The 26,189-nt window shown below is 48.0% G+C and overlaps 1 protein-coding gene across 1 annotated transcript in view; it reads right to left on the reverse strand.

Moving 5' to 3' along the window:
* Positions 1 to 26,189, reverse strand: part of NT5DC2 (5'-nucleotidase domain containing 2) — a 355,042-nt gene that overhangs the window by 138,153 nt on the left and 190,700 nt on the right. The window contains exon 7 of the mRNA XM_069645426.1: positions 22,694 to 22,754. Coding sequence (XP_069501527.1) covers positions 22,694 to 22,754 — 61 coding nt within the window. The remainder of the gene's footprint in view (positions 1 to 22,693; positions 22,755 to 26,189) is intronic.

A 26,189-nucleotide genomic window follows, 5' to 3' on the forward strand; every position in this document is an offset into this window, starting at 1 on the left:
ACATGACAAACTTGAATAGAGTATTGAAGATCTTTGAAGAGAGGGGTATTACCTTAAGGTGGATTATCTAGGTCATGAGGTGTCATGTGAGGGTGTGAGACCCAAAGAGGGTATTGTGAATTCCATAAAGGAAATTGAGAGGCCAACTTCCAAGAGTTAACTAATATCATTTTTGGGTATGGCCGAATTTTACCAAAAATTCCTAGTGAACTATGCCAACAAAGTGCAGGAAATGAGGAAAATCTTAAGGAAAGGCGCAGATTTCATATGGAATCGAGCTTGGGATTTAGAGTTCACAAGAATCAAGGAGGAGATAGATATGGCTCGCCCATTAGGATGTTTTGACACGAGGAGACTATCATTACTGTTGATGCTAGTGAGGGTGGTCTATGTGCCGTTCTCTCTCAGAAACAAGAAGATGGATCGGAAGAAGTGATTGTGCCTTTCAGGTCATGTGACGCATGCGCTGAGTTACGATATTCGTTTCTTGAAAAAGAAGCTTTGACATGCTATTGGGCAGTTGAGCGATTTAGAAACTTTGTTTGGGGTGTTGAGTTTGTGATCCGGGGGAAGTGTGGTTTTGATAAATTGGCGACCATCCAAAATAGGATGTGGGCATTGCGCCTCATGCGACCACTGCCTGTGTCCATTTGAACTCATGAGGGGTCGAAAACCTCTATGGCGTGTCCTTCATGGTTAGGGAGGAGTAGGGAGTCGGATGTTATTGATGAGGTGAGAAATGTACTAAAAAAAAAAGAAGTGAATGGGTCATGCGTGAAAATAAGAGGCAGAAAGGAGTTGCATGTGGAGTGTGGTGATTGGGTAAGAATAAAAAAAGGTGTGGTAAAGAAAAAAGGCGATACGCTATATTCAGATCCGGTCAGGGTGGTTGCTGTTTTGAAGGGTGCAGTGCGTGTGGCAGGTGCTCAGGTTTGGAATAAAGATAGAGTTGCTACAGTGAGAAGATGTCATGTGTGAAGAGCAGGGTTCATCATGAAGGAGATGAGAAAAAGGAAGATGTGTGATGTTGATTTCATGGAGATTCAGCTGCGTATAGTGAAGCTAGAAGTTATGGAATGTTTACTACCTCAAGTTCTAGTGAGGTCATATAACCTGTGCATACTTGTGTTGCTCCCAGTGTTCTATATTTTGTCAGTTGAAGTTGTCAGTGTTTCGTGGAGGGGCCTCTGCTGTTGGGGGTCTTTTCGCAAGTTACCTAATATATATATTCTGAAGACTTGCCTGATGTCATGAGTGTCTTCATAACAGAAACAAAAGGTATTTAAACCTTTGGGAAATTCAAGAGACTTCCATGTGGCACTGCACTGAAGGTGCTGGGTGTCAATGTAAAGATGCCGCCTATGGAGTTTGTCAGACTCAGTCAAAAGAAACAGAGTCCAAATCACAAAAATAGGAGAGTGGGAAAACGGTCTCACAATGCAACCCCCCCCCCTCCCCCCCCCCCCTCCCGGTAAGAAATTAATAAGACCCAACGTCCAGCAAAAAGTGCCAGGGGTCTCTAAGGTCAGAGCTTTTCATCCCCCCCACACTGCTCTAAGGGCGTTCTTTTGGATTAGCTGCAGTTTAAGATTGACGAGGTTCCTGCAAGGATGGCGTTGCAATAGTCAAGTTTGCTGCCTAGGTCGTCTCTGGCCAGTTTCCTTAGTGAGACTTCCAGGATAGGTCGATTAGTTTTGTTGAGTAGGCAGCGGATGAGTCAGTCTTGACATGTTTACGCATGTTAAGTTCAGCATCGAGGTAGACCCCTAGTGTTTTGACATGGGCGGCTACAGGGGTGGTATTACGGTCGATGCCGAAGGAGGTGCAGGCAGGGTCAAGGTGTTTAAGGCGGTGGGGGAGCCAACAATGAATAGTTCTAATCATTCAGGCAGAGATGGTGGCGGTTAGCCATCCAGGTCTGAATGATGCTGAAGACAGTTGACATTATCGGAGTCAAGTTCATAGTTGGCTGATGAGTTTGAGGAGGACCTGCGTGTCATCCGCAAAGTTAGTGTAGGGGATGTTAAGTTTGTTCAATTGGTTGAAGAGTGGCTTAGTGTACATGTTGTAAAGTGTGGCTGAAAGGCATGAACCTTGGGGGACACTGAAGGAGACTGGGATGGGTTCTGCAGATTCGAACCCTGCAAAGACTCTAGTACGTTCACTTAGGAAGGACCTTATTCAGTCAGCTGCTTCGACAGATTAAACTACTCTAAGGTGGTGGCAAAGGATGTCGTGATCAACAAGGTCAAAATCAGCAGATAGGTCAAGAGGAGGATGGAAAGGCCTCCAGTGTCGTGGATGTGATCAAGCTGAAACTTGGAGGTTCCGCAGGGCAGATTCTGTGCTGTGTCTGGGCCTGAAGCCAGATTGTCTAGAACCAAGTAGGTCATTTGATTCTAGATGGGTTTGGGAGTAGGGGATGCGGTCAAGGAGATTAAGGTAAGGCCCAGAGGTGGTGGGGCAGTAGTTTGTTTGAAGGGTCGGGTCAAGGGTGGGTTTTTTTCAAGAGTGGTGTGACCCATGCTTCTTTGATGGAATTAGGGACTGTGTGGGAGTGGAAGGAGACATTGATACATTTTGCGATAGTAGGGCCAAGGGGTTCTGTGCAGATTGAGGTTGGCTGGGTAGACCTGTGCAGTTGGAGGCTTTGAATGGTGAAGGTTTTTTTGCGAGAGAAGATTGTGAGGGGGCCTGCTGTTCCAGAGCATTTAGGAGGGCAGAGTTGTGGGCCTTAAGAATAACTTTGTGATCAGTACCGTTAGGCCCTGGCTCTAGGGAAGCACGACTGGTGGGTTCTAATATTTCCTTAGTTAATTTACAGGTGTGAGTGATGGTACATCAGTATTTTTGGAGGTTTTGGGCGGGAGGGTGATGGAGAATTGAATCACAGAATTGTCTGTCCAGGGTACGGGATTAATGGAGGGGACTTGGGTGGGGATGTTGGTCGATCGAATCCTTGATTGGTACCTGCCTTTGGCGTGGGTTTAGGTGGAGACCACTTGTGTTTGGTAAGACTCCCTGCAATGCCAACACAGTAAGAAATCTTGGGTGCATTATGGACACTGACTACCAGGTCACATCAACACGGTGGTAAAAAGCAGTTTCCTCCACATTCATTATTCGCCGTTTCTTACCTTTCCTGACCTTCCCACACAGTCACTGCGATCGTTGCAATTATCCTTCCACAACTTTATCATAACAACGCACTTACCTAGAGTCCTCCCCCTGACGGCCAAAAAACCTGAGTACAAAACACTAACGCGAGACTCAGTCCTAGGCTCCAGAGAACACATCTCCCCCCACCCTCCATATCCGACACTTAATTCATCTCACTGAGGGCTCTGGTGAGGGGGCTGGACTTCTGGTCTGTGGGATCATTGTAGCCCTTGGTTGAAGTCACCCAGGAGCACAAGCTTGGTTTTCTCTTTTATTAACGGGGCGATAAATTCCGGTATGTCAATATCTAGTGCGCAGAGGTTAGAGGAGGAGGGTGGTGGGGGTTCCAATTTCGCTAGGAGGTCATGACCTGGTAGGGATTGAAGGAGAGACTCTGATTGGGAGGGTAGTTGGAGTAATGGCAACCCTGCCACCGAAAGAGCCTTCTCTGTCAGTTCTGAAGAGGGCGTAGCCAGGGGGTAGAGCTATGGATAGTGATGGGCCTGCTGCATCATGCAGCCAGGTTTACGTGATGGCGAGCAGGTCCAGGTTAAGGTCCTGTAGGTGGTCATGGATGACAAGTGCGTGTGCGCATATTGAATGTGTGTTAATCAGTGCACAAGCAAGATGGAAGGGCACAATGGGGGAGTTAGGGTGAGTGTTGGGGTATAAGGGTGGCCTTTGCTGCACGTGTAGTGATGGTGGAGGGGGATGAGGTGGGGTTCAGTAAATTTGGCAAGTGGCGGCGCTCTGGGCCCCAGAGTTTGGGAGCAGAGGCGATGTAGTGTGTTGGTGCCTGTGCAGGAGAGAGAGTGGGGGTGTTGCACAGGGGTGGGTAGGTGGTGAGGGGTGCCTGGGAATTAAGGGTTTAGCCAGTCTGGAAGTGAGTCTGCATAAGCGTATGGCGCCTAGGCAGGGAGTCGAACACCTTGCGGTGAGTAGCGATGAGGTAATGGGAGGTAGGGGGAAGGCTTGTTGTGGGGGCTAATTTGGGTGGGGTCCATGTATAGGATTAGTCTTGTGCTCTAGAGTGGCAATCCATATTAGAATGGGCAAGAGGGGTGAGGTTAGTGGGGGGGGTGTATATCCGATCGTGGGGTGTAGGATGTTTGGGTCAGAACTGGTCTTGATCTGGAGGGGTTTTAAGGGTTGGGGCAATGCTGGACATGGTGGTATAATGTGACCATTATTTTTCAGGGTGTCCACAAAGGCACGATGGGCAGCGTATTGCAGGCATTTGGTAGTGTAGCTGACAAACGGAGTAATTAAATTGCAGTTGGTATCAGCGTCTAGGCGGAGCATCTTAGGCGATTTGGTAGAGGTATTTGGAGTAACACATGAACTACGTGAGGCATATACCTTGCAGCAGGGGTCAACAGTTGTACAAGGCAGCTTAGTACATACAGGCAATTGGAGCAATACATGAGGTACATGAGTCATTTACCCTACAGTGGGGGGGAGGGGTGTCATCTGCAGTGTAGGGTGACTTGGGGGGGGGGGGGGGGGGGGTTGGATGATAATTGTAGTTGCCAACTAGTACATGTGAGGTATTAGCAATGTGGGCTAGACCAGCATGTCTAGTAATCTATTGATTGTATTGGTGAACGTGAGGGGAGCGCACAAAGCACCATCAGAGCAGTAAGGTTCATCACGGGCCGGCTTGGTCAGCTTCATGAGGTTTTGTATTTTAGTGTTCCTTGTAGTGCCAGTAGGGTCATCGGAGAGTGGTTTGGTGTCAGAGGAAGATGATGGGTGGAGGCAAGTCTGAGGGCTGGTGGCTCGCAGGAGGAGTGTTGCAGCCACGTCATCTGGGACTCAGATAGTTTACGGGGTAGATCGGTAATGGCCTGGGGTTGTCAAAGAGGGACAGTTAGGGTGGGGTGCGTAGCAAGGGGCATAGCGCTCCGAATCAGAGGCAGTAAGAATCTGGTGGGGAGAGGGGGTTGCGCTCGGTACTAACCAGGCGGGATATATATGGGGTGAATGGTTTTGCATTAACTGAGGGGAGATGCCCATGGCCAGAACGGCACCACAGGACGAGCCGGGTGCCCTTAGTGGACGCAGGCAGCATAACAGGTGGGGCTGGGGCATCTCTTACCTTAACGCGGGCATATAAGTCCATATTTCCAGGGTGGTGTGGACGGCTGCCTAGTTGCTGGTAAACCGTAGGGCAGGTGCAGCAGGGTCTGCAGCATGAGGAAGACCGGGAAAGACAGGACCCTTACTCACAGGCTTTTAACAGGGCCGGCTTCGCCTCTCCATTTGATGTGGGCAGCATCCAATCAGGATGCAGGATGTCTGGTGCTTCTCCTGGCTGTTGGGAGAGGGCAGGCAGGGAACAGCGTCAGCCATGTTTAAAGTGGAAAGGTTTCCACTGGGATGCTGTGCAGATGGTATTGCATTGGTGTGAGCAGGGCTAATCACGGGCACATCTTACTCCATCTCCAGTTGGCAGGGAAATATTGGGAGCACAACTTAAGCCTGGTGAAGGACATATCCACAGAAAAGGCTTGCAATGCATTTTCTCAGACCCTTAAAGAAGATTCATAAAAGTCTACCTTAATGGATAAAGGTTCTAAAGCACACTTGTATGTGCATTGGTTCAAATGGGGCATGTTCAAGTGTATAGGATTGCATCTAGATTTAATTGTTTCCATCTTTAGTGTAAGTGGGTTAATACTTTTAATCCCCTACATAAATACAGTATTTTCCACTATGATTGTAACGTGGTGAATGCCATCAACACTGAAAGTTGTACCTAAAAGTAAATGTATGAATTTCATTGACTTCTGGGTTAATATTTTTCACCAAATCGCATGTCACTTGGTCAAGTAGCAAGAACATTAGGCTTTCTCACTTCTCGAAGAACATCCACAAATTGTGGCAATGTTAAACAATCAAGTTCTAAGACCTCAGGCACCAAGCTGCCTAATTTAATGTCTTGGCAGGGAGGTTTATTCACCCTTCGATAGCGTGCCCACAGTGCCATATACAGCTTTAGCTTTGTGTGGGGCTACAGCCAGTTGCATCAGATATTCGTCTCACCTACGATGGGGGGAAAAAAAGCGCTGTCATATGCAAATTGGTCTTGTGTATTAATTCTGTAAAGCAACTATTGACTAAGTAAGCAAATATACTGTAACCAATTGATAAACATTGCCTCTCCCAAATGAGCCTTCTGGGCACCTGGAGTTAAAATCCTTGCATTCTGCAAAGAGACGCATGTGCAGTCCTCCAGGTTTTAAAAAGAGGAGTTAAGCCATTAGTCCCTAAAACTCATTTGCGTTCCCATAAACATCACATGTCATGGTCTCAATGTCGTGATCCCTGTTCTGCAAGCCGAGAAATCCCTCTTTGGAGACACCATTGCCATAGGTTTTGGAATCGTGGTATGACCCCCCACCCCGTCCAATTTGACGCAGTGTGTTGCGGTCGTATGGTTTGTCCCCATTTACCATTTGTGGCAAAAGTGGCTCAACATCATCAAGCACATTGTCCACTGTAAACCGTTCCAATACATTGATATAGAATAGACTGTCACTGGCCACCTCTCCTGAGCTGTCAAGTGTAGGTGTGCCATCCATCTATGCTAGGATGAATCTGTTGTCACCTTTGAAGACAGGGGCATTAAAGGGTTTAGGTTTTGTGCATTGGTTTTACCACTCAGACCTTTGATTTGCTGCGAGCAATCCTCATCTCTACACCCCTTTCATCCGAAACCCCTCTTAAGCTCCCAGCCACACCATACCTACCCATACCCCCACCCCGCCTTCACCTAACTGCCAGACATGATAGTAACTCATATCTACACTCGTGTACGCTCCCCACACCACCAAACCCATTGACACCCCGCCGCAACCTGCTAAAGGCACGCCAAGCACTCCACCTCACGCACCAGCAGGAGACGAGCACATGACGCTCCTCACCCAATTGGAACTAGCCTCTTTTCAGACCCTACCGACTCCACCCCACCTCGATCACTACAGGATCTCTACCACTCCCAGTACTCTACCCTGCTGCCTACAGGACCTGGCTCACTATGTCACTCCCTCCAGCATACCCCCTCAACCCCCCCAAGCCACATTAGCAACTGACCTTGGAAACACTCCATCCATCCATCCAGTGCTCCCCACACATCTACCTTTAGTGTCGGGCTGCCTGCTGCTCCATATCTCTGCCTCCAACCACCTCCCTCTCTGGGCAACCCTCTTCCACACAACTCACACCAAGCACCCAACTCCTTTCCCTCCCCTATGCCACATCGCAAGCCTACCTCCAACCTCTCCGCCCAACCCATCTTTCCCTTCACAGACTCCTTCACTGCATAAACCATCCAACTAATAGTCTAAAACCTGGCCAGCAGGGCAGGAGGCATTGCCATCCTCTACTAAGCCTCTAGCTGCCTCGCACATTGACAACCAGGCACGTAACAGACTGCAAATCCCTCAGATTCCTGCTCTCCCCATTCCCCTCACCTGGGATACAACAGGAATTTTGCAGAATCCCTTAGGGACTCCATTGTAGCCATCATTGTCTCCCACCCTTTCCTCACTGTATTAGGGCACTCAATATCTGGTTCGACACGTCCTGTAACCCAATGACCCGATCACAACTGGACAACCTAGAAACTCTGCAGCCAACTACTACCCACTTTGCTGGTCACAACCTTAATGCAATCTTTGGATCTCCTGACCTCATCGCCACACAAACACTGCGCCCGCTCGTTTGGTCAGACCACTGCCAGGCTCTTCACCCTATCCTCTGGAGCCCACAGCCCTTCTTGCTACCTCAGCACCACAAACCCAATCCTGCCTCTGGAAGAGAATCAAAGTGACTCCTGTCCTGGCAGAGATTATACTGTCCTTTCAGACCACCATCTCCCTCGTCCCGGGCCAGGTCACCATCTCCAACTTAGATCACTGGCATTCCAAAGCACTAAACTCATCTCGCCCATCAGATCTCAAACAGAAAATGCCATGCACCCTGATGGTTCACTCCAGCCCTCAAAGAATGGAAACCATTGAACAGCATCTTGAAGCGTAGATGGCATGCAGTCCCATCTGCATCCAGCCGAGTTGCTGTCTCAAAGCTCAAAATAAATCACTCCGAAGCAGGCAAAGCCAAAAAAGAACTACTAGTGGAGCAGTATCTCCAAAGCCCTCCACCCATCCAGGGAACTCTTTACGCTCATCTCTGAATCAAACCCCCTGCAGGCTCCACCTACACTTCCAGACACACCCAATCGGTTAGTGACTCTCAGATCAGTTCCACAGCAAAGCACAAGAGAGCCTCCTCCATTCTCCAGAATTTCGACTCCACGCCCCCGATCCTTGTCCACATCAGAACCACCCGCCACCCTCCCCAATAACTCAATTTTCTATCAAATGACAGGCCATCAGGCTCCCCAGGAGACCCCTGCAGCCCCCTTTCTTGTTAAAAGAAATCCAGACATCCACCTGTGCCAGCAATCTGGCATGATCCATCACCAACACATCACTCACCTAGCCGAAATTAAGGCCTCGTACATGAAGCTCCTGCTAAAAGGAAACAACCTCCTTGACCCAACCAATTACAGATCCATCTCGAACAACCGCTATATAGTTAAAGTAGTGGACCGAGCAGCATACTCAACTTCTCAGAATCAAACAATATCGTTGACTCTGCCCAAGCAGGCTTCAGACCATTACGTGGAAAAGAACCCTGATTAGTCTCGATCTGCGACGACCTCGAGAGATAGCTGCACTGCCTTAATCCTGCTCTACCTCTGCAGCGTTCGACACCATAGACCACTCCCCATCCTCATCGAGAATACATACTCTAGGTATCAGGGCTCTTACTGGATATTCTCTTTCCAATAGGCCTCAAATAGTACACATTTTGCGCTCTCACCTCCCTACCAGTCACCAACCGATTGCTGATCTCACGGTTTATCATACAATTACTCAGACAACACCAAACTTCAAATTCCCAACAGCCCTTCCTCTACCGATCAAGCTGAGGCAGGTTGCGAGAACGCTGTATGACCACCAATTACCTCTTAATTCAGGCAAAACCGAGATCATGCGATGTAGGAAAACCACCCTCTTCCCCACCCAACACACCCCTGGTTGTTCTCTCCCTTGGACGCTCTCTCCCTGCAATGCCAACACAGTAAGAAATCTTGGGTGAATTATGGACGCTGACTTTACCAGGTCACATCAACACGGTGGTAAAAAGCAGTTTCCTCCACATTCATTATTCGCCGTTTCTTACCTTTCCTGACTTTCCCACACAGTCACTGCGATCGTTGCAATTATCCTTCCACAACTTCATCATAACAACGCACTTACCTAGAGTCCTCCACATGACAGCCAAAAAACCCGAGTACAAAACACTAACACGAGACTCAGTCCTAGGCTCCAGAGAACACATCTCCCCCCACCCTCCGTATCCGACACTGGCTTCCAATCAGGCTGCGATACCCTAAGTCAATGAACAAGTTACTTCTTACCTTGTAACGTTCTTTCGACGGGATGTTCCTCCGACGTATTCCTCATCTTAGATATATCCTTCCAGCTCTGCTGGCCTCGGAAAATTTTTTCTCCAGAGGGCGCTGCGCGTCGACGTCCCTCGAGTCGATGACCCTCGACAGCCGCCGTATCGACGCTCGACGTCATCCTGCCTATAAAGGCCGCGCGCAGCGTCCGTTGCTCAGTTCCGTTTTGCAGCCCACAGTATTACTGTTTGGACTAGACTAATCACCCTGAAGGAGCGTAAGCTGCAACAACAAGGGAAGTAAAACTGCGGGGATGGATGGGAGGGTCGATGAGGAATACGTCGGAGGAACATCCCGTCGAAAGAACGTTACAAGGTAAGAAGTAACTTGTTCTTCGAAGGGATTGTGTCCTCCGACGTATTCCTCATCTTAGATAGGCTCCCATAGCAGTATTCTATATTCGGAGGAGGGAGTACTGACTTCACGCTGTCTTCTATTGGTGAATAGAATGCAGTACAGCCCTTCCAAACCTAGTCTCTTGACTAGAGGAGGAATCCAGATTGTAAAAACGTGTAAAAGGTATGGACAGACGACCATGTAGCGGCCGCACATATGTCTTTAATCGGCACGCCTCTTTTGAGGGCCGATGAAGCTGCAATACCTCTGGTCGAATGAGCCCTAAGGTTTTGAGGGGGCTCTTTCCCTGCCAGTTTATAACATTCCAGAATGGCTAGAATGATCCATCTGGAAATGGTCTGCTTAGTTATTGGTAACCCCAGCTTGTGACCTGCGTAGCCTACAAACAGCTGGTCTGCCTGTCTTATCCTGGCTAGTCTACTAATGTAAAAACTTAAAACCCTCCTAGGGTCTAGTCTGTGTAACCTCTCTTCCTCTTTCCCCGGGTGAGGAGGAGGATAGAAAGATGGTAGGATAATCTTCTGAGAGATATGGAATTCAGAGACTACTTTTGGGAGGAAATTAGGCTTCACTTGCAGGACAACTTTGTCTTTGTGAAAGATTGTATGAGGGGGTTTACAAGAAAGAGCTTGTAATTCGCTCACCCTTCTAGCAGATGTAAGTGCTATTAATAAAACAGTCTTAAGGGTAAGGAATCTTAACGAACAAGAATGGAGAGGTTCGAAAGGTGTCCCCATCAGGAAAGTTAATACTAAGTTTAAATCCCATAGGGGAACTTGGAATGGTCTTGGGGGATAAACATTGGTTAACCCCTTTAGAAACTGTATTACCAAGGGTAATTTGAAATAGGATGGTTCCTCCGCAGTACGCTTAAAGATAGATAGCGCTGCGAGATAGCCCTTAATTGTGCCAACTTGAAGGCCTGAATTTGCCAAATATAGTAGGAAGGACAAAACCATTGGTGTACCACATGAAAATGGGTCGATATTCTGTTCTCTACACCAGCTGCAAAATCTGTTCCAACGGCAGCGGTATAAAGACTTTGTTGCTGGCCTCCTTGCCGAAAGCAACACCTCCATAACATCATCAGGGAGGTCCCAATCCTTGTACCTCAGCCGTTCAGAAGCCAAGCGTGAAGGTTGAGGGTTTTGATGTCTGGATGGAGAACCTGACCTCCCTTCTGTGAGAGTATGTTCTCTCTGAGAGGAAGTCGAATTGGAGGGCAGATGGACAAGTCTAGAAGGTCCGGGTACCACGTTCTCCTGGCCCAATCCGGGGCAATTAGGATCATGGTTCGCCGGAATCTTCTCAACCTCCTGATCATTTGAGGAATGACAGGGACCGGCGGGAACGCGTACAGAAGCGGAAACTCCCAGTCCACTATGAACGCGTCTCCCAGAGCTCCTCTCGGAGGAAATTCCCTTGAGCAGAACAGGTCGCATTTCCTGTTTAGGCTGGTGGCGAACAGATCTACCTGAGGGGTTCCCCAAAGGGCGAAGATCTCTTGAAGGACTTCCTGAGCTAGCTCCCACTCGTGGGAGACTGTACTCTGCCTGCTCAGAGCGTCCGCTGTCAAGTTCTTCTCTCCGGCTAGGTGAACTGCCGATAGAGATTCCTTCTTGGATTGCCCAAAACCAGAGCTGCATCGCCTCTCTGCACAGGGGTAGTGATCCTACGCCTCCTCTTTTGTTGAGGTAATGCATGGCCACCGTGTTGTCCGTCATTATCAGGACATTCTTCCCTTGTACAACTGGCAGGAAAGCCTTCAACGCAAGTTTGATGGCTCTCGGCTCTAACAGGTTGATGTGTAGTCTGGACTCCGATGGAGACCAACGACCGCTGATGGTCAAGTCGTTGGCGTGGGCTCCCCACCCCGTGAGTGAGGCATCCGTGACTACTGTTATCTCCGGCCAGGGTTGCCAAAACTGTTCTCCTTTCAGAATGTTCTCCTGACAGGCCCACCACTGAAGGTCTCGAGCCACCCTGCCGGGAACCTGAAGAAGATCTGTCATTCTCCCTGAGAATTGTGACCACTGAGTCCTCAGTGCCCACTGGAGGGATCTCATTCTCAGGCGAGCCTCTGGCACAAGGAAAATGCAGGATGCCATGAGGCCTGGCAACCTCAAAGAGTCGAAAGCTGGGAGACGTTGGGCAAGTTGGAACTTGGTAACCATCTGTAGAATATCTTGAGCCCTCACCTCTGGTGGCGAGGCTTTTCCCAGGGAAGTATCCAGGATCGCTCCTATGAACTGGAGTCTCTGCGATGGTATCATTTGAGACTTCTTTAAATTGAGGGAGAAGCCCAGCTTGTGAAGGGAGTAGCATACGTGATTTAGCTGGATCTGAGCTTGCTCCTGAGAAACATCCCTGATCAGCCAATCGTCCAGGTAGGGGTAGACGTGAATCCCTTCCCTCCTTAGACTTGCCGCCACTACCAACATTAACTTGGTGAAGACCCTCGGGGCGGAGGTCAGCCCAAAAGGCAGTACTCGAAATTGATAGTGAGAGTTGCCAATTGCGAACCTCAGGTATTTCCTGTGTTTGAGATGGATAGGCACATGGAAATAAGCATCCTGAAGGACCAGAGATACCAACCAGTCCTGAAACTGAAGGGCCTGGAGGATCTGAGAAAGAGTGACCATCTTGAATTTGTCTTTCCTGAGGAATTTGTTCAATTCTCACAAGTCCAAGATGGGTCTCAGTCCTCCGTCTTTCTTTGGAACGAGAAAGTAAGGGGAGTACCAGCCCTTGTTCCTCTCCGCTACAGGTACCGGTTCTATGGCACCTTTCTCTAGCAGGTCTATAATTTCCTGCAAGAGGAGAGGATCTGGAGCTTTCTGAGAGCCGATCCCCGGTGGATGACTCTGAGGTATACGTAGGAAAGGTAGGCAGTAACCTTGGGCAACTGTTTCCAATGCCCAAGCATCTGACGTGATAGCCTGCCATTCCGCCAGATGTTGAGTCAACCTGCCTCCTACAGGTGTCCTGTGAGGGAAGTCCTCAGAGTGGTTTTGGGGCGGCTGATGCAGATGCCGATGGTAAAGAGGCACCTGCTGTTGCTGCGGCTTTAGAATATCTACCCCGTCCACCTCGGGTAGTTCTTCTTTGACCCCTTTGAGCCGGTCGTCCTCTACCTCTTCCGAATGCGGAGTAGAAGCGAAAGGACTTGCCCCTCGCAGAGGTTCCTGTGGGACGAAAAGGAGTCCGACAGATTGCAGCTCCTAGGGATTTTGCTGCTGCTTTTGAAGTTTGCAGTTTCTCTAAACTGTCATCCGCCTTTTTTCCGAACAAAGAAGAGCCATCAAATGGCATGTTCAAGAGCCTGGCTTGCACATCTGGGGCAAAACCCGACTTTCTCAACCAAGCGAACCGCCTGGTTGATGTACTTGCCGCCATTGCTCTGCTGATACTGTCAGCCGAATCAATGCCCGTCTGGAGGGATTCGCACATAGCGTCTTTACCGTCCTGTATAATATTCAGGAACGCATCCCTTTCTTCTCCCTCCGGGATGCAGTCAGCCGCTGTAGAAGCACACTCCCAAAGTGTATGGCTGAACCTAGCAAGGGTGCAAGTAGCATTAACAGACTTTAATGCCATGCTACATGCTGAAAAGACTTTCTTAGCCATAGCATCATATTTTTTATCGTCCCTGTCCTGTGGGACAGTAGGATAAGCTGTCTTGACGTCGGTAGAGGATGCTGCTTGTACCACCAGACTTTCTGGGGATGGATGTTTCGACAAGAACTCTGGGTCTGTGGAAAATACCCTGTACTTTGCAGACAGTTTTTTATTTACTGCTGGTATTACATCTGGGGTTTCCCAGTTTGTCATGATCTTTCTCTGAAGAGCTTTATGAAAAGGCACCACTGGATCCTCTTGTGGGCCTTTGTCAAGAATATCCGTGAGGTCATCTTGCTGGAAAGATTGTGAAGGTGTAGACCACCCCATGAACTCTAATTCTGGCCATTAAGGCTCTGTAGGGGGTTTCAGCATGCTCCCCCGGGTCTGGTTTAGCAAAATCCACCTCAGGGGAAGTGTCTAAACCACTTGCCTTATGTAAAGAATCATGAAGATCCTTTAATCTGCGCTCTTCAGAGGAGAATTCCTCTCTAACTGGGGTTACAGGTCCCTGTAACTCATCTTGTTCTGACAAATCACCCTCTTCTAAAATTGAGGATATAGTTCTCAATTGTTCTGAATTAATAAAGGGAGTAAATCCCATTTCCAAGGCAGAGGGTGCTGAACTTGTCATTATTGGCCTCGAAAACGTCGATGTCGTCGACGCCGACGTCGAAGGCTTCGAGCGTGGCGTCGAAAACGGAGGTGGAGGCCTCGAGGACCTCGACAGAATTGGAATTTTACTCGACAATATCGACGTCGAGGGCCTGGGAATCGTCACTGGATGTGTGGTCATCGTGACTTTTCTCGGCGTCGAGTCGACAGACCTGTGTGTCGAAGGTCCCTTCGACAACGGCGTCGAAGACCTCGACGTCGACGGAACCTTCGTCGACGGCGTCGACGGAACCCTCGTCGACGGCACCTTCGAGGAAGGTTTGGAGGTCATAGTCCTACTCGAGGGTTCGAGACGCGCTCGAGAGGTTTCTTTCGCCGGGTACTGCGACTCGCGGCGTTTTTGACCTTTGGTCGACCAGAGCATCGCTCTCGGCAGTCTTCGAGGGGGTCGAGGCCGCTTTCTCGAAGACGCTCATCATGTTTTTTCTGAATTCCTCCCATTCAGCCCGGGAACTAAGTTTCGTGGGGCAAGGGATTCTTTTTGGCGAAACAGAGGAAGAGGAAGACGGGGAAGGGGATCTTCGACGCTTCCTCTTCGAGTGTTTCGATCGAGGAGTGATGAGACCCACTCCGAGATCTGGAGCGTGAATGGTGACGAGGAGACGAATGTCTCGACTTCGTCAAAGAAGAAGAAGCTTTAAAAGTCTTACCTTTCTCCAGCTTCCCCCTACGCTCCTTCAGGGCCTTAGCTGTCATGGACATACAGTCCTCGCACTCCGAACAATGGTGTTCGGCTCCCAAGCACCACAGACAATTTCTGTGAGGATCGGTCAACGACATCTTTTTCCCACAATCTCGACATTTTTTGAAGCCGGATCGAGGGGTTGTCGGTTCCGACGAGGAAGCCATCGAGTACGATTCGAATAACTTGAAGTAAATATTACTAAGAACTGAGCAACGGTATTCCGAGGCACCGAGTAGCGCGGAAAAACGGAACTGAGCAACGGACGCTGCGCGCGGCCTTTATAGGCAGGATGACGTCGAGCGTCGATACGGCGGCTGTCGAGGGTCATCGACTCAAGGGACGTCGACGCGCAGCGCCCTCTGGAGAAAAAATTTTCCGAGGCCAGCAGAGCTGGAAGGATATATCTAAGATGAGGAATACGTCGGAGGACACAATCCCTTCGAAATGCATCGTCCATCGAGCCCTCTAAAACAAGTTAAGCACATGCAGCAAAAATGTATCTGCTACAGGCCTAACACCCCAGATCAGGCTCAGCACTCCTACTTGTCATCCAAGTGACCAAATCTACCCGTATGAGGGTTACTCAGTTCAAGCACCAACAATCTGGAACTCCCGCCCAGTATCCATCCGCTGCATAGAGCATCTACTTTGCCTTCAGTAAGGCACGCAAAACCTGGCTTCCTCCCCCAGCAATCTTGCATACATAACCCAAACCTCTTGCCCCAACACTACTTACTAACTGCACACCCAGAGTACACAGTTAGGTAGTGCATCGCAGAGGATAGTGGGTGGTCTCCCTCACGAGGTCCGGATAACCCCATGAGAACGGCAATAACCCCGACACCGAGCTCGAATCTCTATAGGTGAATACGCAATATCACTTCCATGCACGTGGCTATCCATGTCACACCCTAGATTTGTGCCTGCACCTGTAGGTCGTTGTCTTGTATGAGAGATAGGCTGTCCTGCAAACTACACAGCAAATCACACAAATGCCATTGGTTTTAGGGACCGAGGCTCCTTACTTACACCCCCTTCTGCCCCACCTCATGCTGCGGCCCATAGAATAAAGCCAATATCGGATAGTGCCATGATAAAAATTCCACTCAGTTGCTACATAACCTCTGACATAGCACTCCTTCCTATGCCTTTGCAATTTGCTCTGCATGACAAGCTATTGCATTAGACCAACGTCACCTGTCGCATGCTGCGCCCTATAGAATACAGTAGAGTCCCGCAAAGAAAATTTGGTCCAGGACTCTTCCTCGTGCCTCTGCAACATGCACTGCTGCTTAAAACCCAGCCATTCTCTGCCTATCCCCAATTTGGCAATAATTGCATGCATGCATTGAACCGCTTCCTTTCATTTACAGGCCTGCTCAGACTATGGTCTTCCTAGGGGCATTCATCCACAATAGCGCTTCAAGGCCATACTAATGGCAGTAGGCGCTATACAAATATCACCCAACATTGTATCAACTTAGCAACATCTTGTTTCACAAACGCATACCAGTCCTCTTCTGCTCGAGACCACTGAGCCGAGAGTCACTCTTATTGCTCTCCTGTGTAGTCTGCCTTTGGGAACTGGATGGGTACAGCAGTACATTCTCAGTTTCAGTGCATTCCTTACTAGTGGGTGACCACCATATAAAAGGGAGGACTTTCAGAAAGGTTTTGAACCCTTCTTAAAATGGTAAAGCTATTGCCCTTAAGGTTAGTTTCACTACAATTTTGGTTAGCTTTAGGTCAGATTTCTTAAAATGGACAGTACATTAATTTTGTGCAGACTGTACTGGTCCAATAGGAATTTGGCAGACTTTCACTAAAAGTCTGACTAGTAAAGAACACATGTACTGCATCCGGGTAGATGTGCAGAAATTACTGCTCGACATTCTAGCCATTTGTTAAGTGCTCTGGGTTTTGGGTGGCCTGTCAAACTTCGTCTATTGGTAGGGCACTTTAGACCTAAAGGTAGACTGAAGTCTTCTTTACAGCCACAAAGGACACAAGACATATTCCTCTAGAGGCAGGTTGCACCAATATGTGCAATTTATTTTGCCGGGAGCACTTTGACTTTAAGTGGTTGTTGGTCACTTTTTGAACATTACAAACTTGAAGGGGCCTGAACGTAGGTGGTTGGGGTGTTTTCACAGTTTCCGTGAAGCAAACAAGTTATTGGGTGTTAACAAATTCCCTGACTTTACCCTGTAGCTCAGGCAAGAGTTTAGTGCTCCAAATAAGAACCTTTTCTAAGGTCCAATCTAAGTCATGCCTCATGCTGCAGGGTCAACATGGCCTTAATGAAACATTCAAGACACCAATTTGCCCTTGCTGACACTGAACACAAAACTACATCTTGGGAATTGCAAAGGACCTACCTTGTTGGTTTTTAAAAAAGAAAAATCACATCAGCATTGCCTTAACTAAGCAGCAGTGCACCATTTAGCTATGCTTTCTTTCTGGGACAGAATGAAAGTAAAGTCAGGATAGCCCATGCTTTTTATTCACATAAAATGATGCAGGTAATTGTTGCTGATAGTGGAGGTCTGCAAATCAGACACCCCCTTTTCAGAAATGCTCCATGCCAAGATTGTAGTGCACACAAGGATCGTTGCTGAGAACCTAGAGGAGCCCTCAGCCCCAGCTCCCAATGGGCACTGGTCAGAATCAAAGGTCACGTGCAGGTCCCGATCTTGCAGGAAGAGGTGGCTTTTTAATCTTCAGCACCACTGATCCAAGTCATAATTGTATGCCTTAGGCCATCTAATAGCATTTGCATCTTTAAATATAAGCCATGGCTAGTTGTGGCATGGTAATAAGAGCACACTATTTTACAGCCACAGCAATAAGATAAGTGTTGGCTCTGAGTGGGGCCAGCTAGGACTAGACTGATGTGAACTGGTGTGGGGGTCTTCCACAACTGCCATGTGGCACAGCCAGGATGATGCCCATTTCATTCTTACGGAAAAGGTAAAACCATCACCCTGGTGACAGTTTTTCAAAGGCAGCATTGACAAAGCCATCACAGCACAGTGAAAACGACTGCCATCCCATAGAAGTCTGCAGGCATGGGAAGGAGCAGGGGTAGAGTAGCCAAAAAGGGGAGGAAGTCCAGGAGAAAGGTCCCATTATCTTTGTTCCCGTTAGCAATCTTTTACCATCCTCGGTTTTCTGCAGGAAAGGTACTCTGGGTGTGAGGTAATAAGGCAAAGAGCACTGGTTACAATAGCCTAGATTTGTCCGCTTACAACATGACTGCTTTGGAACAATTCCTTGTAATCGTTTACCTTTAAAAAGGAGAGGGATCCACTCTTTTATATCTCTGGACTTAAGGACGAGAAGAAATCTGGACCTCGGTTGGTAATCGTCTATCCCAAAGTGCTGTGCCAGGGAGGTGAAGACAGAAGGTATCCATTACAGGAGAGGCTTTGTCCCCTAACCATCAGCTGGGAACAGTGGCCCACATGACTGTTGTTGGACCAACGCTTCTATATTGGCTGCTCTGGAACCAGGCTCCTGTTTCATAAAGGTGAAGGATGCCCTCCAAGCCAAGCTCCCTAGAGTGGAAGTCCAAAACAGAAAGCCAAACTGTCCTGGAGCCCCTCGATTGGGGCTCCCAGCAACCACAGACCCAGGAAATTACCCTTTCTCTCGCTGCATCTCCGAACAGCATAGATGTCAGTTTGGGCACCTTTGATGCAGTCCGAGCTACTGCACAGGAACCACCAGAGTCCTCTCAGACCACAACACAAAACCATCTCTGCATTTCAGTTCACTAGACGCCAAAGCTTTCAAGTCTTATGGCATCTCCATGTTTGGAGCTGCCACCTGGTCAGCAGCTTCTTTGAGCTCCAAGCAGATTCTGCAGTACCACAGCACTTTGTTGAGCCAGCTCAGCCTGTTTGCAACTGAAGGAGACTCCATACGAGAACACCCCTAGACTTCCATCACCACTGACCAAATGGACAATGCTGCTGCTCCTGGACTAGAAAATCACCCTGTGCTACCATAACCCAAAGTCAAGAGTTACTGTGAAGAGGACCTGTGCTTCTGGCCCACCACTGGTACTTAAGCACCCATTCTTTGTACTTTTAGACAGCTCCATTAAACAGCTACATTGGGTAGCTTAGCAGGGTTTAGGCACAATTGAAAGAGTGCCCCTTCACAAAATTCTGCTTTCTCTGCTCTTTTACTGGGGTGGGTTTATTAGTGGTTTAATTCATTGTGTGCTTTTTATGGTTTGACTGGGGGTGCCCATGGCGCCTTTAGCACCTAACCCTGCCACCCCCCCCTGCCCCCACAGTGACTGCCACGCATTGAACTCAGTCGCTTGGAGGTATACTGCACCAAGGGCTTGCTTTGCTCGCATCCCCCTTTCCCTTTGGGGAGTTGGAAAGTTGGACAGTATGCCAGCAAAGTTTGAGAAATGTGCGCCAGAATGACAGCAGACCCATATATTTAGGGCATACAATGACCCCAATTGAAAGCATTACGATACTTACCACTTATACAAGTTCATCACACAACTGCATCAGTTAATGTATAAACTTCAAACGCCTTAAGAATTGTACATTTGGACAGTATACCATCAACGTTGCATGCATGTGGAAAGGAATGCCACCAAACTGCTGAAACGTTACATGAAATCGTAACTTCTACACAATTCACCAGTGAATGGACTTCAAACGCTTTAGGAATTGCAGATTTGGACAGCATACAATTAAAGGGGGCTAAATGTGGAACGGAATGACACCAGAACCAAGTCTGTAGGACATACGATGACACCACTTCCAAGCATTACAAAGTTACATAAAAACATTAAACGAAATGGTCACTTATGATTTTACATTAAATGGCGGATTACCTTGATTGTTTTTAGTTAGATTGGACACTTTTGGCCCATTGTACTTCAGTTTGGTCTGCTACTCCCACCCCTCCTGCGTAAACCGTGCCCTCAACCTGCACCATCACAAAAGGCGGTGGTATACCTGTCTGGCTGTGTGGGGCCAAGTAGTTGGGTTAGCCACTACTCACCGCAGTACTCCTGCAAAGTAGTAGTCATTTCATCACACCTGGACTTTTCAGTCTCGCCAAAAGTGCCCTGTATTGTGTCAATGCAGCTGCCACTATTGTGTATGGATTTGGTAGATTAGAGCAAAAGTGTTTCTTCTCCTGCATTTGGCATCCAGTTACTTATTTGCATGAGTACATTAACGAAGCAGCCCATAATAGCCTATAATCTTGTTGATAGAGATCCCATTTCTACATGCCTTTGACATAACTCACTTCAACACCCATGTTTCACTTGTTCTGGAAATGTATTGGCAGCCTTGTGAAATGCCCTTATAAAAGAAGCCTTCGCACAATTGCCCATATCAACCTCAGTCTTTGAGGGTTTAGAACGGCGGCCATGGCTAGCTTTGTCAATAGCCCTGGATTGCCAACAGATGGAGTCTTCACTGGAGGAGGCGGCGGCGGCGACACTGTTCATTGGGACTAACCAAGAGCTGCTTGCTGTAGTTAGAATGGTGAAGGACGAGGCAGAATGGGTGCCTGTGGTTAAGCCAGACTAGAGGGTAGGAGTGGCACCTGAGGAATTCTTACCACTTTTTCTTAAAGCAGAGTCTTGCAACTACTGCTGAGAACCTACCATTAAAAGACTGGACGCTGATAAGGTGTATAGCAACCTTTTTTTTTTGAGAAAGAATGCTCAGAGCAGCCTTCCTAATTTGAATAATCACGCCCCTTGCCGCACACTAATACATGCAGGGGCTGACAGCCGCGGCTGAGCAGGGGAAGACTGAAGTCGTGAGCATGAGATGTGTTTGAGGGCAGGTGAACAAGTTGTTTGTGTGGGTCGAGGAGTGTTGGTTGCATGGGAGGGGGTGCTCCTAAGTGTTCATACGAACTTCCTTTTGACATTTGATCCACCCATTTTTCAGCAACCCCCTAAGCCTTCTCCACTTTACTTTTGTTTCTGTCGGAGAAAAAAAAAAGTAACTTTTGTTAAAGTGGTTTTGTATAGCGCTATAGAAATGCAATAAGGTAAAATACATATCCGCTGGCATGTTTTAAAGGTAGAAGGTATTGGGCGACTGCAGTCTTTCCATAGGGAGGTAACTTCAGAGCATGAGGCACTGATGGCAAAACAATGGCAGATAGCAATGGTATTGAGAGCATGGCACTCCTAGGAAAGTGTAGAGGGGAACACTACTAGTTCGGTCTAGAGCGTGGTTAAGAGCCTACAGATGCATTTGTAGAGACTGGCGGAAGCCTTGGTGGTTTTGTTTAAGTAGTTTTGGCGGTAACATAGCACCACAGAGTCTAGGCTTTGACAGCAGAACAGCAAATATTTAATAGGTAAAATAATTGTGTTTAAGCGATCTGGATGTCCGTACTTAGCGGTTTCGTAGGTTAAGTACCACATTGTAAATAAGGCAGAGGGCCTAAACTGTAGTGTTAAAGTCATTGACAGGAGTCCTAAACTGTACAATTGTAGGTATTTAAGGTGAAGCCCAGCAGCCTAGTTTTATAGGACCTAAATCTTGGCAATGCAGGTGTGAAGGCATTAGTAAAAAGAGTTGGCATACAGCATGTCTTAGAAGTGATGTCCTGAATGCGATGTAAGGGGTAATGTAGGCTTGTTATCAAGAGGTAACTAGATGGTTTAGATAGTAGATCAGGGAGCATGCACCAAAGGACTGCTTTGGCGCGACTGCTCTGGCGTGGCGACAATCTAAATGATTTGGCTAGATTCAAGGAAAGCGGGGTGGGCATACCAATAATGCATATTTTGCCAGGGAACCATTAATTTCTAGATTATTGTAGTTCAATCCTCTGATCATGAGGACAGTTCGGTAGTGCTTAAATTGCTGCCAACAGTGGCATCAACCATGCATTTGTGACTCCAAAATGTTTGCAATGGGACCTGGTGGAGTTAAAATCAAAATGTAACTTACATTTAACAATTGTCTGGTTAGATGCTGGCAATTTACTGTGTTTAACTAGGAAAGTAATTGGTTTATGGCTTCCCATTATGTTCATAAAGGGGATTTTGTTTTGGTTTGCTACCAAAGATAATGGCCCACTTGGGCCAGCCTCTACACTGCTCAGCCAAATTTGGCAGATAAGGCGTAGTACCTTTCCGGAGCATACACCCTTTACCCACAACCCTCTCAACCAGATTCACACAATAAACACATTTATATTTCAGTGAATACAAATCTGGCCCCAATGTACACTTTTCCTTCCCCATTTCAAGGAGCAACTTTTCCATCAACCAAAAGTTTAAATAAAAAGCAAGTGTAAAGATTTGCACCAGCCACATTGGCCATTATTTTACAATACAACCTAGAAATGGGGATAAGGGGACAGAGGTCGAAATTGAGATTTGATGAGCGGGAGCTAAAAGCAGCTCGTGGGGGGTCAGGCATCACCCTGCAGGGAGGGGGTTGGGGGGGGAATGGGTGATCAGCAGAAGTGTCAAACTGCTGTAATTTATGCACAACATTTGTAGAAACCAGTACACCTCCATAGTACTTCTGGTATCTCATCACCATTTTTCTAAAACCATGTTAAACATCAGAAAATCAATGAAAAACCCCTGAGGGCTTTAGATCTACCCAGAAATTGAACCACATTAATCTTAGCTAGACCTTACATACCCAGATCCTGCATGATCCACTTGTACATGAAGCCTTTGACGTGCACATCACGGATAGCATCCTGGAAGAGAAGACAAGGATATCATTAACAGGGCTCTGTGGGCAGACTAACAGTAACTGCATTATACAGAATAAGCAACACAGAACTAAGTTCTCGAGTTTCTGGGCTGCAACTCACTGCACAAGACACTAAAGAATGGGGTATTAATGATCAGCCACCAGCAAAATTACAATTTACAAATATAGTTTGCCTACTGTTTTTCGACTGCACATGTCACAGGGCTAGAGTTCAGCACCACATAAATGCCAGGCATGACCAACTACCCAAAGGCCACAGAGGTAATATTTAAGCATGCACGCTGGTAAAGCCAATAAGCCATGAGGGGCATCTGATCATACATATTTAAAAAGCAAGACCGCAGTCCGGTTAGTTGGCAGGCTCGCCCTGGGACAAAGCATGACTGAGGACTGGAGGGGGGCGTCTACTCCTGCTCTCTATATGGTAGAGGACAGGCACAGAGGACCCCTGCCAAGATGCGCTATAAGCTAGCAATGGACGAGCAATCAAGGCCTAGCTTCTCAAGAGTTGATGCAGGCTGGTTCTTAAGTACAGTGTAGTCCCCAAGCCCCCACAAAGGAAAGTCCACACACTATTATATGTACACTATCACAATAACTCACTTTGTGCTCAGAAAATCTACAATGGCAAATAGGTACAGTTCTAAGTGGTACCACAATTATTATCAGATTTCATTAAAGTGCATCAACTGTACTCTGGTTAAAATATGTATTTGTATTTTATTGAATTTATATAGCACTTTAATCCAAAGTGCTGTACATAAGAACTAGAAGAAATACAACAAGCATAAGATGGTAATTGAATCATAACTCGAACAGTATAAGGAACAATTTACATTATTGCTGATGTGAGGAGGGAGTGGAGAGGGCCAAAAGGATAGGGGGAGAGAAAAACTGGTTATTGAAACACAAACTGAAACGTAAGGAACAATTAACATTACTGGTGAAGAGGGAGTGGAAAGGGACGAAGGAATAAGAGTGGGAGGTACAGCAATATAAGATGGCGATTGAATCAGAACTCAATGGACGAGGAACAGTTACATTATTGCTGGGGTGAGGATGGAGTGTAGAGGGACAAAGGAATGGGAGGGAATAGGAGGGATAAGATGAGATATTAGCGGAGTTAGATGGGAGGCAGGAGTCACAAATCAATTTACAAATTAATAAAGGTAACCAACCATAGACATAGGAGGAAAGCAGTTGGTTAGAACAATTGGCAGAATACTGGCCCCTACCACTAGAGAGTTGTGTGGAGATCCGATCCCCCCCCCAACCTGGGCAACCTGTAAAATAAAGTTATAACACAAGCCCAGGAGCCACTGATCGTCGAGAGGCGTTGAAGGTGAACTTGGGCATTGACAATGAAAAGTTTGAGGGTGCCAAGACCACGGCATCGATCCAGGCGGTGCTAGTCGACGTCCTGCGAGGATGAGGTGTGCGGGGCACCTCGGCGTTGGATAGTTCAGGACCGCAAAGAGTTCTGAAGAGCTGTGGCCCAACCAGGGCGTCGAGTCAAAGTCTTGGTGGTCTTTGGGTGGCGGGAAACCCACTGGCGGATTTGCGTCGGCGTCCGACTTTCTCTGGCAGGATAAAGCTGTTGGTGCGGACGAGAGAGATTCTTTCGATTCAACAGTCTTAGGCAAAGGAGTGGGCGGCTCCAGTCCTCGGTGGCACAGAGTCAAGAGGTCCCCTCTTCCGGGCAACACGGCTTCGACGGGCCTCCAGCAGTTATGGTAATACCCCAAACCCTGGTTGACGGCAATGGACTTCGACGGCATCGATGTCCGGGTGCTTCACTTCGTTCTCATTGGCGGTCCCCGTCCCCTGTCGGCAGCCTTTAGAGGGTCTGACTTCAAGGGAGCTTCGGCGAAGGTTAGCGGTGCTCGATGGTCCCTCGAAGCAGGGGGGAAGAGGGCGCCTAGCCAGGTCCTCTCTCGGATCAGTCCTCAACGAACTCGACAGCTTTCGGATCAAAGCAAATACAGCAGTTCTTCCAGCTGGGTGTCGAGGATCAGCAGTTCTAGTTACTCTTCAAGTGTAGCGACAGCTTCTGAACAATTTCCAGTGGTGCGAGGTCCCCAGATATACTATTCTGTCTCTCATCCACACTGCTGGGTCACACTCAGCAGCCAATCATACAGAAGGGCATTCATGCAGTCGGCCAATCAGGCATACAGTGCATTCAGGCCATACTCCTCCCTCTCAGCCACTCACAACAAGGAATGTGGATTTGGACAAGTACCCAGCCATTCAACACTACACTGCATTCATACCAGTTTCAGGCAGGGCTGTCTCAGTCTGTCTCACCAGAAACCAGACACCCAAAACAATAGGCGCATATTGGTCACACTCCATTCACCCAGGTCCCACCCGCAGGGTGAACTCACAACATGGTCACTGGGAAGGCTCCAGCTAGTCTGGCATGGACTTCACAACACCATATATGGAACTTCCACCCAACAACCAGTCAGGGGGAAGGGACAGAGTCATGGCTTCCCAGGACTTTGGGAAAATAAGGTAACAGGCAATAGAGAGCAAGAGGCCACAAGGGCCATCTTGGTTCCTATCAGGAATCAACTGATTCCGATGGCAGGGCCTGGGGGAATCCCAAAATGGAGGATACTCAGAGCACCTGTCAAATTGAGCATGGAGCTGCCACCAGCCCATACCCTGCTCTGTGGGCCACACACAGGTGCCCAAAAACATTCACGAGGGGCACAGGGTTGCACCCCCGCCTATAGATGCCATAAGGGTATGCCATGGGTCTGTACACCAAACCAAAAACAGGAAGAGCTGCACTGCCAGGAGTCCCACTCCTGGGCAGAAAACAATACAGAACATAAGTGAAAAAGGACTACAGGACAAGGACAGGGAGGTCCTGTCCCTCCAATGCATTTCCAGCATCACAAGGGCAGGCCACACACTGGCACATAGTGGAGAATATTTTCAAAAGGTTCCAAGTGACAGTCATCAATATATTCCAGGAATGCTTGAACAGATTGGGAGCAACAGATGCTCAACCCTGCAGCAACATGAAAGTAGGCACATGTGCTGCCCCCTTTAAATTAAGACCCTGTGAACAGCTGACAGTCCAGCTCCCATCCCAGGCATGCCATTGTTGGCAAGCGCTTGGTTTAAATACGTAAACACCCCTGCAGGCGTCCTTCAAATGCATTTCCCATTAGCAAATTTGAAACGGGTCCCTGTTCGAGACAGCCAGGGCCCCGAAACAGAACCAGATAGGTAATTGGTTAGCAATAAAGTGGAACCTTCGTCACCCCTCAGGGTACACTAAACTTATTCGTTTTAGTGCACTCTGAAGTTAAAATAATTTGTCATAATGGCAGTGATTACTGGAATCGGCTAAAGGTCAACACAGCAGCTGCACAGACTGGAGACTTGTCAAGCTAAACTCCAA

Source organism: Ambystoma mexicanum, chromosome 2p (assembly GCF_040938575.1).
Source record: "Ambystoma mexicanum isolate Mex_15411 chromosome 2p, UKY_AmexF1_1, whole genome shotgun sequence".
In the NCBI taxonomy this organism is placed as follows: domain Eukaryota; kingdom Metazoa; phylum Chordata; class Amphibia; order Caudata; family Ambystomatidae; genus Ambystoma; species Ambystoma mexicanum.